General features: G+C 37.2%; 1 protein-coding gene across 1 annotated transcript in view; it reads right to left on the bottom strand.

Annotated features, from left to right (window-relative positions):
• The window catches only part of LOC126973764 (ubiquitin conjugation factor E4 B), a 53166-nt gene that overhangs the window by 16405 nt on the left and 24130 nt on the right, over positions 1-12631 (bottom strand). The window contains exons 9-14 of the mRNA XM_050821081.1: positions 10007-10138; positions 6785-6997; positions 5719-6061; positions 3384-3479; positions 2738-2856; positions 2307-2445 (exon numbers count right to left, since the gene is read on the bottom strand). Of these exons, the coding sequence (XP_050677038.1) occupies positions 2307-2445; positions 2738-2856; positions 3384-3479; positions 5719-6061; positions 6785-6997; positions 10007-10138 (1042 nt within the window). The remainder of the gene's footprint in view (positions 1-2306; positions 2446-2737; positions 2857-3383; positions 3480-5718; positions 6062-6784; positions 6998-10006; positions 10139-12631) is intronic.

Genomic DNA, 12631 nt, shown 5'->3' on the forward strand with positions numbered 1-12631 from the left:
CCGCGTAGATAAAGGTCTTTCCCATAAACAAGTTTGGAATTGAAGATTATCTATGTCCTATTCCAGTTCCGGTTCCCATTTTCGCTATCGTTGCCAACATATTATTTGAATCTTATTTCGAGGAAGATTGCTGTGGCAAACTAAACCTAACCTAATGGTTTAGTTATAGCTCATCGACGTGAATTTCAATTACTGCTGGTCAATACATGTAACTACTGCTGGTCTTATATGAATAATAATAACTACTCGTGTAGTAATATATATTATAACTAGTGGACCCAACAGACGTTGTCCTGTACACACGCCTCAAATCGGTCCAGCCGTTGGGAGGAGTTCACTAACATACACATACAAATGAGCAGGAGAATTATATTATATGGACGGAATTGAGTATCTAAACCAAATAATAACTACTCGTGTAGTAATATATATTATAACTAGTGGACCCAACAGACGTTGTCCTGTACACACGCCTCAAATCGGTCCAGCCGTTGGGAGGAGTTCACTAACATACACATACAAATGAGCAGGAGAATTATATTATATGGACGGAATTGAGTATCTAAACCAATCTCAAATTCACTGAAACAAACAAAAAAATCAACAAAATCCACGGTCCAGCCGTTTAGGAGGTAGTTGAGTTACATACACACAAGTAATATATAATATATAAAGATATTGAGATACTTTTACACAAATTATCTTGCCACAAACTAGGCATAGCCTGTAAAATGGGTACAAGACAACGATATATTTAATACAATAAACTTACTAAAACATACATAAATACATATAAACATCCATGACTCGGAAACAAACATCCATATTCATTATATAAATGATTGCATCTACCGGGATTCGAGCCCGGGAACTCTAACTTAGTAGTCAGGGTCACTAAATATTCGGCAATATGGGTCGTCCAAATGAATGATGTGCATACATCACTATATTGAGTTTTCTCCTACTTTACATATTATCCTCTCGCACGCATGTCTGCACACACACCCCCCAGGACACTCTAGACACATTGACATACACCCTCTCTCCCTCTCACACATACACATTTATCTTTATGATTTATACTAGCTGACCCGGCAAACGTTGTTTTGCCATATAAAGTATAATTCACGCTATAGTTTTATAAGTAATAAAATATTGCCTATATTATAGCCTGTACATCATTTTGTTGTATTGTCTATAGTTTTTGCAGCGCACGCAAAAATAGGTTTTCGATTTTACACCTTGTGTAACAAAATAGCAGTTTTATTACGGATCCCTAATTTTGAAAAAAAAAAACATAGCGTATAGCCTTCCTCGATAAATGGACTACCCAACACTGAAAGAATCATTCAAATCGGACCAGTAGTACCAGAGATTAGCGCGTTCAATCAAACAAACAAACACTGCAGCTTTATATATTAGTATAGAAAAAAGTATAGATAATGTACCATACAGTTTTTATTCGTTGTGTTACAGTGGAATCCTGGTAACCACTAATGCAGATATTTCATTACCTACAAATGACTAAAATATTATGAAATTTCAACTTTTAATAGAATGGTATGGTATAGGGGCTCCTGTTTTCGCAATTAAACCACAAGTGTGGGTCCATTTTGCGTGCAGTATTGGCCAGTTACTCTAACCAGCCCAGCTGTTTCCAGAAGTTCAGAACATTCCTGGGGTGTTCACAGACTTCTTGGAGCGACCTCGTATTAGTTAAGGCTTTTGCCTGTTGGGCCTGGGTGGCCAACCCACCCCCACATATTTCAGGATTACGTGAGTGACCATTTCGTCTTCGGCTAGAGAGTCTCTGCACTTAAGACTGTCCATTGCACCGATTGTGAAAAGATGATTGTTTAGTGATGTGTGACCCGTTAGGGTGACCACCATTATATGGATGTCATGTCTGTTTAGGCTGATAAGTGTGCGTGTCAGTTTGGGCGATAGTGCAGGGATCACTTCTTTCGAGTATCTACAGCTTGAGACATTCACCCAGGGGTTGTGTAGGTTGTTTGTGCGAGAGCGTATCAAATTCAAATTCAAATATTTTTATTCAAAATAGGATTTATAATCACTTATTGAACGTCAAAATCTACCATAAATCTACTATCCATGGGCACATTTGGCTGAAGGGCAATGGCAGAAGTGGTAATGGACCTGCCACTTGGGGTGCTATTGCAATTTTAATACTAAAACTTCTAAGTTATCACTTCTATAGGCAATCTCTACAACTGGAATTTTTTTTAAGCTTTCATTTGTTTGTCGGTGAGAAATAAAGATATATATTATTATTATTAGCAACTTACTTTAAGGTTATTGCACTTGGGCCCGCAGAGTTGTTGCAGATTGAAGTTGAGCATTGACGCCAGTCTATCCACCAGCTCTGCTCGGAGGAACGGCTCCTTAATATCTACCGTCAGGTACTCCAACATGTCTACCGTCTCTCTGGGGGACACAAAACTAAGATTAAAATATATCTGCGATGATTTATTATATTTGTGGACAACCACGTACAGCAAAACCGCACTATCACCACCAGTTAAACTACTACTTACTAAAATTATATACAAATTTCATTTGTACAAAAATATATGGACAATGCGGGAATCGAACCCGCCTCTCGCTCGGTCGTTAGCTCGGTTAATTAATGGATTCCTGTTAATTTTATGTTCAAACGTTTCATTTCGAGCTAAAGACGAAAAATGAATCATCCGATATCGCCATATAAGTCACCAACCTCGCCAGCGTGAGATATGAGCGGCACTGTCTCTCGTCCTGCGCAAGCGCACGGTTTCGTGCTTCTGCGCCCGGACTTGCGTTCTCTGCCTCCTGCGCCTCGTGGATGCGTTTCAGGTACTGCACAGAAAACCAACAATTAACTTTTTTAATTTTTTTATAAATAGAATTTAAAGCTTAACCTTCCACGATCGGCAAGTGCCCCCGCGCCGCGATATGCCATAGATCGGCGCCATTTTGGCACGCAGCGTTTATTTTACGTGTATTTATAGATTGCTTATAATTAGGATGATATGAGAGCACGTATTAGAAAACTATTGCAACAAGCTATAAGACCATTCAAAATAAACTATCTTATAAACAAAATGAGAGACAGAACTTGGTCAGGGCATAGTGTGCCAAATGGCACTTCCCGATTTCCGATGAAAGGTACAGGAACAATATTATGATTTGTCATAGCAATAATATTAAAAAACATTCCATAGTCAAAATATAACATTGAAATAAAGTAAAGTAAATAAAAAAAAAAAGAAGACTCAGCTAATTCGTGACTTAGGCGAAAGTATACACAATCATTACTCACTGGGCATATGTCAAAGTGATGTTAAATAAAACGAAGGTGGCAAACGAGCAAAGGCAAGAATTACCGTGAGACATTCGTCCAGTAGGAATGTGGTGTCGTTCATCAGCATGTTGATAAACTTGACGAACTGGTCCCCGGATCGCGACTCCTGAATGATGGCCTGGAACCAACACAATCATTATAACACTAGAAATAAGGGATTTCTTGTAACTAATTCTAGTAGGCTTCATAAGATACATAATAGCTTTAAGGGTAAATGTATACACTTCTACAATAAAGTCCCAGCCACTGTTCAGGCATTATCTATAAATAAATTTAAATGTTTTATAAAAAAATGGCTCTGTCGTAAATCCTATTACTCCACTGCTGAATATCTAAATGATCGGACAGCCTGGGACTAGATTGTGATTATTTTATAGCGACTGTACAATATTGTTTATTTTTATTGAAAAGAGCGCAAAAAAAAGAATGCGGGAGAGTTTCTTGCGCCGCTTCTTCTCACTCAGAGCGCCATTTGTTTCCGAAGCGGTAGTAGTATCTAGTAGTATAAGAAATGACATCAAAAAGAATTCTAAAGGAATCAATTTTGAGAAAATAAATGCCTTTTATGCCTTTCATAATTAGTTTCAAATTTACCTTTTTTACGAAATAGGACTACAAATAATCACGTGATGGTAAATAATAAACATACACTCTTACAACATCAGATTTCAAAGGAAGAACCGATTATCATAAGGTCCATAGACATTTTTACGAAAGTTTACAAATTATATTGCCATAACTTCTGTCTCAGGTGAATAAAACACTATAGATGGTGCTCCATCTATTTTGTTCTTCAAAACAGTTTTGACAAAAACCTAGACAGACAAAAGTTTGAAGTTGGTTCCTAAAATTTTCTGACGTTTGCGGCATTCGTTATTTTCTTTTTTGGTTTCTTCGTTCATTATTAGGACATGCAAAGGTTTCAAGCCCATACAGCCGTATTCATTATTTAATAATTAACTGTCAAAGCCATCTTTACAAGATTTTTACAAAATTGTTCTTTCTAAAAACGTACGCACGAGGATTAAATCATTTAAATGATTTTTGCCTCGTTAGGCCAAAGAAGTATAACTTCTTGCGTGCATACGTAAGTACACACACATTTTCTATATTTTGGTTTGAGCAGATGACCGCGTCAATCTTCATTCAAATATGTATTAAAGGTCTGCCTGCCTTAAAAACGGCATGAGATGAAGGGTCCTAAAAGTGTCCCCTTATTTTTGTTTAGCATGGTCTAGCAAACCCAAGGTGCGGACGCGCCATAATACCTCAACGTACATTAGAGAACTGCGAAAACATTAGCCGTAATGGTAGGTGGGAATTTCTCTCTTTGGGTACTTTTTTACGTTACTGGTTGTCCTGCTTAAGCCACGATGACGCGACGCGAGTTGCGTCTAGTCGGCGATAATTGTCCTACGTGATTTTGGTAGTAGTTCCTCATGATTATGAGGAATACAGTGAATGTTGCTTGAAAGTTCATACTTAAAGTACAGACTTCAAAAAAATATAGTAAAAAAACACAGAAAGAAAACAATTTTTTATCAAAGATACATATTTGTCGATCTATTTTGATAATTATTATAAAAAAAAATAACAAAAACACAACCGACTTCAAAATCAATAGGTAGATATAATACGCACTAAAACGTATAAAAGATGTTTTTTATACAATCTAATTCTCGTTACGATTATTATTATTTTTGGAATCGGTGTCCTCCCGTCGCAGCCCCGCTCTCGCCTCCTCACGTCGCGCGTACTACTCAAGCACATCTCACCTATAACTATGTATGTAGTTACAAACCTACCTTGACTGAGACCAACACAGACGGGAAGATCCAGCTTTTAAATAAAAAAAAGAATTATCAAAATCGGTTCACCCAGTCGAAACTTCTGAGGTAACAAAAATAAGAAATAAAAATTGGGAATGTCCTCCTTTTTTTGAAGTCGGTTAATAAGGTGTACTATATGAGTTTATTTAATCACTAGCTGACCCGGCAAACGTTGTTTTGCCATATAAAGTATAATTCACGCGTTAGTTTTATAAGTAATAAAATATTGCCTATATTATAGCCTGTACATCATTTTGTTCTATTGTCAATAGTTTATGCAGCGCACGCAAAAATAGGTTTTCGATTTTACACCTTGTGTTACAAAATAGCAATTTTATTGCGGATCCCTAATTTTGAAAAAAAAAAACATAGCCTATAGCCTTCCTCGATAAATGGACTACCCAACACTGAAAGAATCATTCAAATCGGACCAGTAGTACCAGAGATTAGCGCGTTCAAACAAACAAACAAACAAACACTGCAGCTTTATAATATTATATAGTATAGAAAAGTATAGATTGTACTTACTTGTTTATGTATAGGCCGCTCCCACATCCCCTTCAGTATAATACTAATGTGGAATCGTATTGTGAACTTGTCGTAGAACTCCGTACTCTGGCCAGTCGTCTCAATATCGGTGTAGAACTTCATGAGAGCGCTCGGCAACGCGGTCTGCGACATCGGGTGGTCCATAAACTTCTCGTACACGTTCTTGAGCTTCATCGGCAGGGAGAGGTTGATCACGAACAGCACTTCCACGATCTTCGCGACGAGGTAAGGGTTCTTTATGAGGTGTGAGTGGCAGATGGCGCTGAGTAACCACGTGATGATCGGGTCCTCGATCGAGTACGCGACTATTTGTGGAACGTATCTGGAATTTGAAATTTTAGTAAGTAGTAGTTTTAACGGCATCATTTGAATACACTTCTAAAACTTGTACATATATATGGGTAACTACAACAACTGTCTCAATTTTTCCATTTATATCGGTCTAACTGTTTCAAATTATCTCCTAAACAACTGAACTCATTGTTAAAAATAATAAATATTAATTGTATTTATGTAAAGAGTCGGAGATCCGACCGATCCGTGTTCTTGGGCCTCCATGCGTTTCCTACGAAATAGTCTATTAACTATGGTAAAAAGTGCTTTTTTAGGTATAATGTTCGGTTAAAATAGCTTTGCATACTTTGTTATTGCATTCTTTGTATTCTAAACTAGATTTATAAGCTTTTTTAATGCCGCTGGAACTATACTAGTTGTTTAGTACGTTATAACGTACGTACGTATTTTAGTAGTTTACTGTAGCTTGATGGACAGATGGTCGTTGGGGCAGTAAAGTCCTCGAATGACGACCACGTATCGGAAGACGAAGTGGTAGGACCCCAACAAGCTGGACCTACGATCCGGTCAAGATGGCCGGAATAGGTTTGATGAGGGCAGCACAGGACCGATTGTCGTGGTTATCTTTGATTTAGGAGGCTTGATAGGAGGCTTTTGTTCAACAGTAGACGTCTTCCGGCTGAAATAATGATGATTACTGTTTCTACAGCCTGTTGGGATACGGCTGTCATAATAGTATAGGAGTACTCACTGCACGGCGAACAGCATGAACTCTGCGATGTCCTCGACGTACCACTCTGGCGTGGCGCGGAAGGCGTGGTCACTGGAGCTGGGCTGGTCTCGCGGAGCCCTCGCAGCCGCCTCCAGCTGCTTCACGAGGAGCGCGCACACCGACGAGTAGAACTGCACTCCACGCCGCATCAGGTCCGGGTCGAGGAGCGCTGTCTCCGCGCACTGCTTCGACCTGGCCAGCAATAATAATAAATTCTTTATTTCGACGAACAAAGGACCATAATGTGTTAGTAACAAAATAACTTAAAACCTAGTGTTAGTAAAAGATATCTTAAAATCTAAACCGTCCTAACTTAGGACAGGACCGACTTGTCCGCACATGTATCACACAGCATTGGCTCAGGTACTGACAATCGAACCTGTGAGAATACTGCCCTCAGAATACCATTGGGGCAAGCCCGGACCCTACGAAACAGGGACGTACACCGCTAACGTATAGTCGAGTAAATACAATCTACGTGTGCCTCAGCAAATATCCCCGACGCTTTGCAGTATGTTGGCAGCCCCAATAACATTCTGAACGCATTATTACATAGGTATATGAAACTTCTTTAGTCGCACCGAGTACTTTCTTTTGTGGGTATGTAAAGTCGGCTCGGAACTCATCTCTAATCACTATCCTCTTCTCAAATCACTATTAACACCCCAACCCGGTTAATACGTGCCTTGATATTTTTCTGCATGGCGTGGGGTCGTGGACGATACGGGCTCGAGAGAGGCAGAGGATTGATGTCTTGGAAATGTGGTGCTGAAGGCATATGTTGAGGATACCTGGACGGCCAAGAGAACAAATGATTCGATCCTCTCACAGCCCAAGATAAAAACCCGTCTGTCCACGATATGTCACCAACGAATTCTTTCGTATTTTGACCACATAATGCGAAGGGGTAATGAGAGCCTGGAGAAATTGATCGTAGTTGGGAACACAAACGGCCCGAGGCCGATCTTCTACCAGATGGACCGACCAAATAAAAGACTCCAGGAGGTCTACTCGCAAAATCGACAACAATACATTCGGAACGATACGACAATACTCCGAATATATCGCAACTAACCCACTCTAACAAATGTTCGAATTCCTTATCGTTTATCGTTAATATAGAGTAATATTTTGAATTTTTTACGATGTTAGTGTGAATGTAATATGTTCAAACCTAAACATTATCTGTGCTTTGTCGTTGTGAAGTGTCAAAAGTCAAAACATAATTTAGGCGCTATTCAATTCAACAATTCTATTATCCTTTCAGACTCTAAAAGTTGCCTCCAATCAATTCTCTCAAATCCGTTTAAGACAAAAAGTCACTTTCCCATCATTCTCAGAATAAGAGAAACTTTGAAAGAGTGCTATGAACTCAAAATTAACATAGTTTTAGCTTGGATTCCAGGTCACATGGGCATCTCTGGTAATGAAAATGCAGATGCCTGTGCTAGATCAGCTGCTCATTCAGGTTCCTTTCAGTATTCAGAAATATTCACTCATGACTTGTGCTCTACCCTGAAACCCAAGATGTATGAGAGTTGGTCAAACATTTGGCAAGTTTCCAAAACTTTAAAAGGCAAATTTTATGGAGAACTCCAACCAGAAATTCCTCAAAAACCTTGGTTCTCAAAATGTAGGATTCATAATAAAACAATAATCTCAACTATATGCCGCTTACGTTTAAACCATGCCTGCACTCCAGTCTTTCTAGCAAAACTTAGAATTAGGGATCATTCTCTATGTGATTGTGGCCTTGATGAGGGAAACATGGATCATTTATTCTTTAGTTGTCCCTTAATGCAATCTTCTCTGCACAATTATATACCCGCTGAAGTCCCCCGTCCAACCTCCGTTAAATGTCTCCTCTCCCTAGTTTACACTCCTTTTGTAAATATTTTGTGTAAATATATTAAAATAAATAAGATTAAGTTGTAAATATTATTTAGTACTTATATTAATTAATTATTTAAGTATTTCTATTTGTGTATGTCATTTATAGTCTTACAAGCATGTATATTATTTGTTTCAGATATTATTAGAAAATTAAACTTTATGTAATCTGAACACCGATTATTACCGTTAAACTTAGAAGACACATACTCAAAGCTTGGTAGTCTAATCTAACGTGATTCTGGCAAATCTGTGGTATATCTTCCACAGAAGCCACAGTAGGAAGAATAGAATAGAATAGAAGGACCATGCCAGACTTTGCACCACCAATTTTTTATCATTTACACATAATGTAAATGTTAAAAAAATATGTAATGAATATAATATGACCATTTAAAATTGAATAAATAATACAAAACTCGCGGATAATAAAATGTAAAAAAAAAAACTCAACCCTTCTCGTCGAATTCCTATTTCTCAGGCGGCCATTATTTCTACGCATAAACGATCAACAAAATGACTTAAATAACTTAGTAGTAAAAAAATCCTCTTGAATAGTAAATCACATATAATTATTTTAATAATATTTATTAACTATGTATATTGTATGGCAAATATATCTATACAACTTGAAACGATAATAGCAACGACAGCCTAGATGGTGTCGTTGAGATTATCGTAAAAGTGACGTTTGATTATTTGTGAAATTCGAATATTCGTCTCTGACATTTTCAACTAAGAGTAGGGTTAGGACCGATTATATCCAATAATGTTTCGTTCGTTCGATCATCGTTTCGACATTGAATACGACGTAACTAAGAGTAGGATTCGACACGACTAATGCTACGATTTATCGAATATCGATTTTAGGAGTAGGCCCCCAGTTCCCTGAGGTTTAGCTCCGTCGTCAGGGCCGCGATGGACAGAAGCCGATGGAAACAAATAGTGTGGACCACTTGTTGATGACCACGATCCTCAGTCACGAGGGAACGACTAGAGAGAGAGAGAAAGTCGGCTCATGTGGACTAAGGATGCCACAGAAATGATGCGGTAGAAAATTTCAATCATCTACTTGAATTTTTAGATTTGTTTTTTATCATTAAGTTTAAGTAGTTATAACCGCGTATTCATTGAATGTCGCGTATATAGCGCCATGAATATGTACGTCGTCGCACTAGTAATATTATTAATCTCAGATTGATGATGTTTTAAACGATTGATCAACTAAAATGGCTCCAAGTGAAAATGTCAAAAGAGATAGAATTATTTGAAAAAGACAATGATTGGTTCAACAGAAAGTAAGAATCTAACCTGTGCAATCTCTTTATCTGCCTTTTCCACCTCAACAGCAGTTCTCTGTTCCGCATCGCGTTCATACTGTTTCTCCATTGTGGCTCCGCCGCCACCAGTTCCTCTATCACCTTTTGTAGATCACGGAACGCTCTGAAAAAATTATTTGCCTTTTGAGCATAAATCTAAATATCCATCTCCTTATAAAAGCCAATAGCCACTATGTACTATGTCACTAGCGCGCCGAAAATTAATCTCCTAAATTGAGTCAATTGGTTCCTTTGGTCGTAGTCGCTCTCTCGATACGAAAACGGTACACACGCGTTTGTTGTTGACAGAATTGCTTACTATTTGATATAGGTACAACATTAAAATGCCGTCTTGTGTTATGAGAAGATGCACTGATGATACAAAAGTAAAAAAAAAATCATAGAATTACATACCACAGTTAAGAAATCATGAATTATAACATTTTATTTGATTTCATTATTTATCTAACAAAATAAATATGTTGCCATGACAACGCCGATCGCCGCCAAGCCGATCATAGATTAACGTACAGAAATGACGTATGATCGTGCGGTATGATCGAGGTAGAATATTTTAGGAAAGTATGTAAAAAAGTAATTGTTGCAGTGAATGTAATAATTTTTAGTAAATAAGTGCGTATATAGGTAGCTGAACTATCAAACTATTAAAACAAGTTTTAGATTAGGTAGCGGATGTAGACAGTGAGTGCTATTTGTTTACGTAGGAGTTTTTTCAGTAACACTGACCCTTTCAGTATATTCCTTGCTAAATGCAGATGAATCAATGGATCATTTTCTTCTTCTCCCATTACCTTATTGTAATAAACCCTCAAAAAAAAAGACATCCATAAATAATATAAGACACAAAAAATAATAATTGTAATCTTAAAACTTTTTGGGAGCCGTCGTTACTAAAATTGTAAAAATGGGACCCTTACTGTAGATACCTTTCGGTTTTGTTTTGGTGTCTGTATGTTTTTCATTATTTTATGTATAAATTGATATCATCAATGTGGCTATATATTATAATCAATTTTTTTTTTTTTATGACATCAATGACACATTATCTACCTAATTTCAATGCAGTTTTACTACTTTATAGCTTTTACTACATGAACTCATGAATGAATCGTAATTTAGGCATAAAACAGTGTACGGTAAAAAATCATATCTCATGAATTAACTGTATTTTCTCTATACAAATACGAAGCAATTAGCAAATTAGAGTTATCTCTTTTTCGCTTGCGATAATTGCATTTACTATCCTTCTTTGACGTGTAATTGTAATGTAGTGTGCTATTGCAATGTAATTATTCATGTGTACGCTAGTGTATCATTTTCAAACACCGAATGTTGTCTACGTAACCTATCTATACTTTTAAATATCATTGATAGTAGCCTTATACTTACAGTTGATTTAGTTAAGGGTAGTTAAATAAAATAGTATGTGCCTTATGGCTTTATTAACTGTTATACTTAAAATCTAGGATGAGATGAATAAGAAGATGATTAGCGTGCAGTATAGGATCTGCCGCGTGAACTGCTTATATGAGATAGAGATAAATGAGTAGCGAGCAGTATGCAAATGTATCATGAAAACATTTTTTGAATCCTAACCTGTAAATATCAAGTGTGCTTATTATTAGATTATAATTTTACATGTTTACTCTTCATAATTTTGCTTCTTACTACTTCTATTGTCTATTAGTGAATATCTGTAATTAGCTCGTTTTTATTGTATTTTTATTTTGTGTAAATAGCTGTTGATATTTCTTGAAATAAATAAATAAGTATAGAATCTACAGCGCAAACTGCTTATATGAGATAGAGATAAATGAGTAGCGAGCAGTATAGGATCTACAGCGCAAACTGCTCACATGAGATAGAGATAAGTAAGTAGCGAGCAGTATAGAATCTACAGCGCAAACTGCTCATATGAGATAGATATAAATGAGTAGCGAGCAGTATAGAATCTACAGCGCAAACTGCTTATATGAGATAGAGATAAATGAGTAGCGAGCAGCATAGGATCTACAGCGCAAACTGCTCATATGAGATAGATATAAATGAGTAGCGAGCAGTATAGAATCTACAGCGCAAACTGCTTATATGAGATAGAGATAAATGAGTAGCGAGCAGTATAGAATCTACAGCGCAAACTGCTCATATGAGATAGATATAAATGAGTAGCGAGCAGTATAGAATCTACAGCGCAAACTGCTTATATGAGATAGAGATAAATGAGTAGCGAGCAGCATAGGATCTACAGCGCAAACTGCTTATATGAGATAGAGATAAATGAGTAGCGAGCAGTATAGGATCTGCCGCGCGAACTGCTTATATGAGATAGAGATAAATGAGTAGCGAGCAGTATAGAATCTACAACGCAAACTGCTTATATGAGATAGAGATAAATGAGTAGCGAGCAGTATAGGATTTGAAGCGCGAACTGCTTATATGAGATAGAGATAAATGAGTAGCGAGCAGTATAGGATCTACGCGTATCATATTGCGATCGACTCCATTTGCATTGTTCTACGCCTGTCTTTTTGAGAGCTTAGATGGAATGTCTCATGTGCCTGTTAACCATGTACTTAATATAATTTTGTTTATCTCA

The sequence above is a fragment of the Leptidea sinapis genome, chromosome 30 (assembly GCF_905404315.1).
Source record: "Leptidea sinapis chromosome 30, ilLepSina1.1, whole genome shotgun sequence".
NCBI classification, from domain to species: domain Eukaryota; kingdom Metazoa; phylum Arthropoda; class Insecta; order Lepidoptera; family Pieridae; genus Leptidea; species Leptidea sinapis.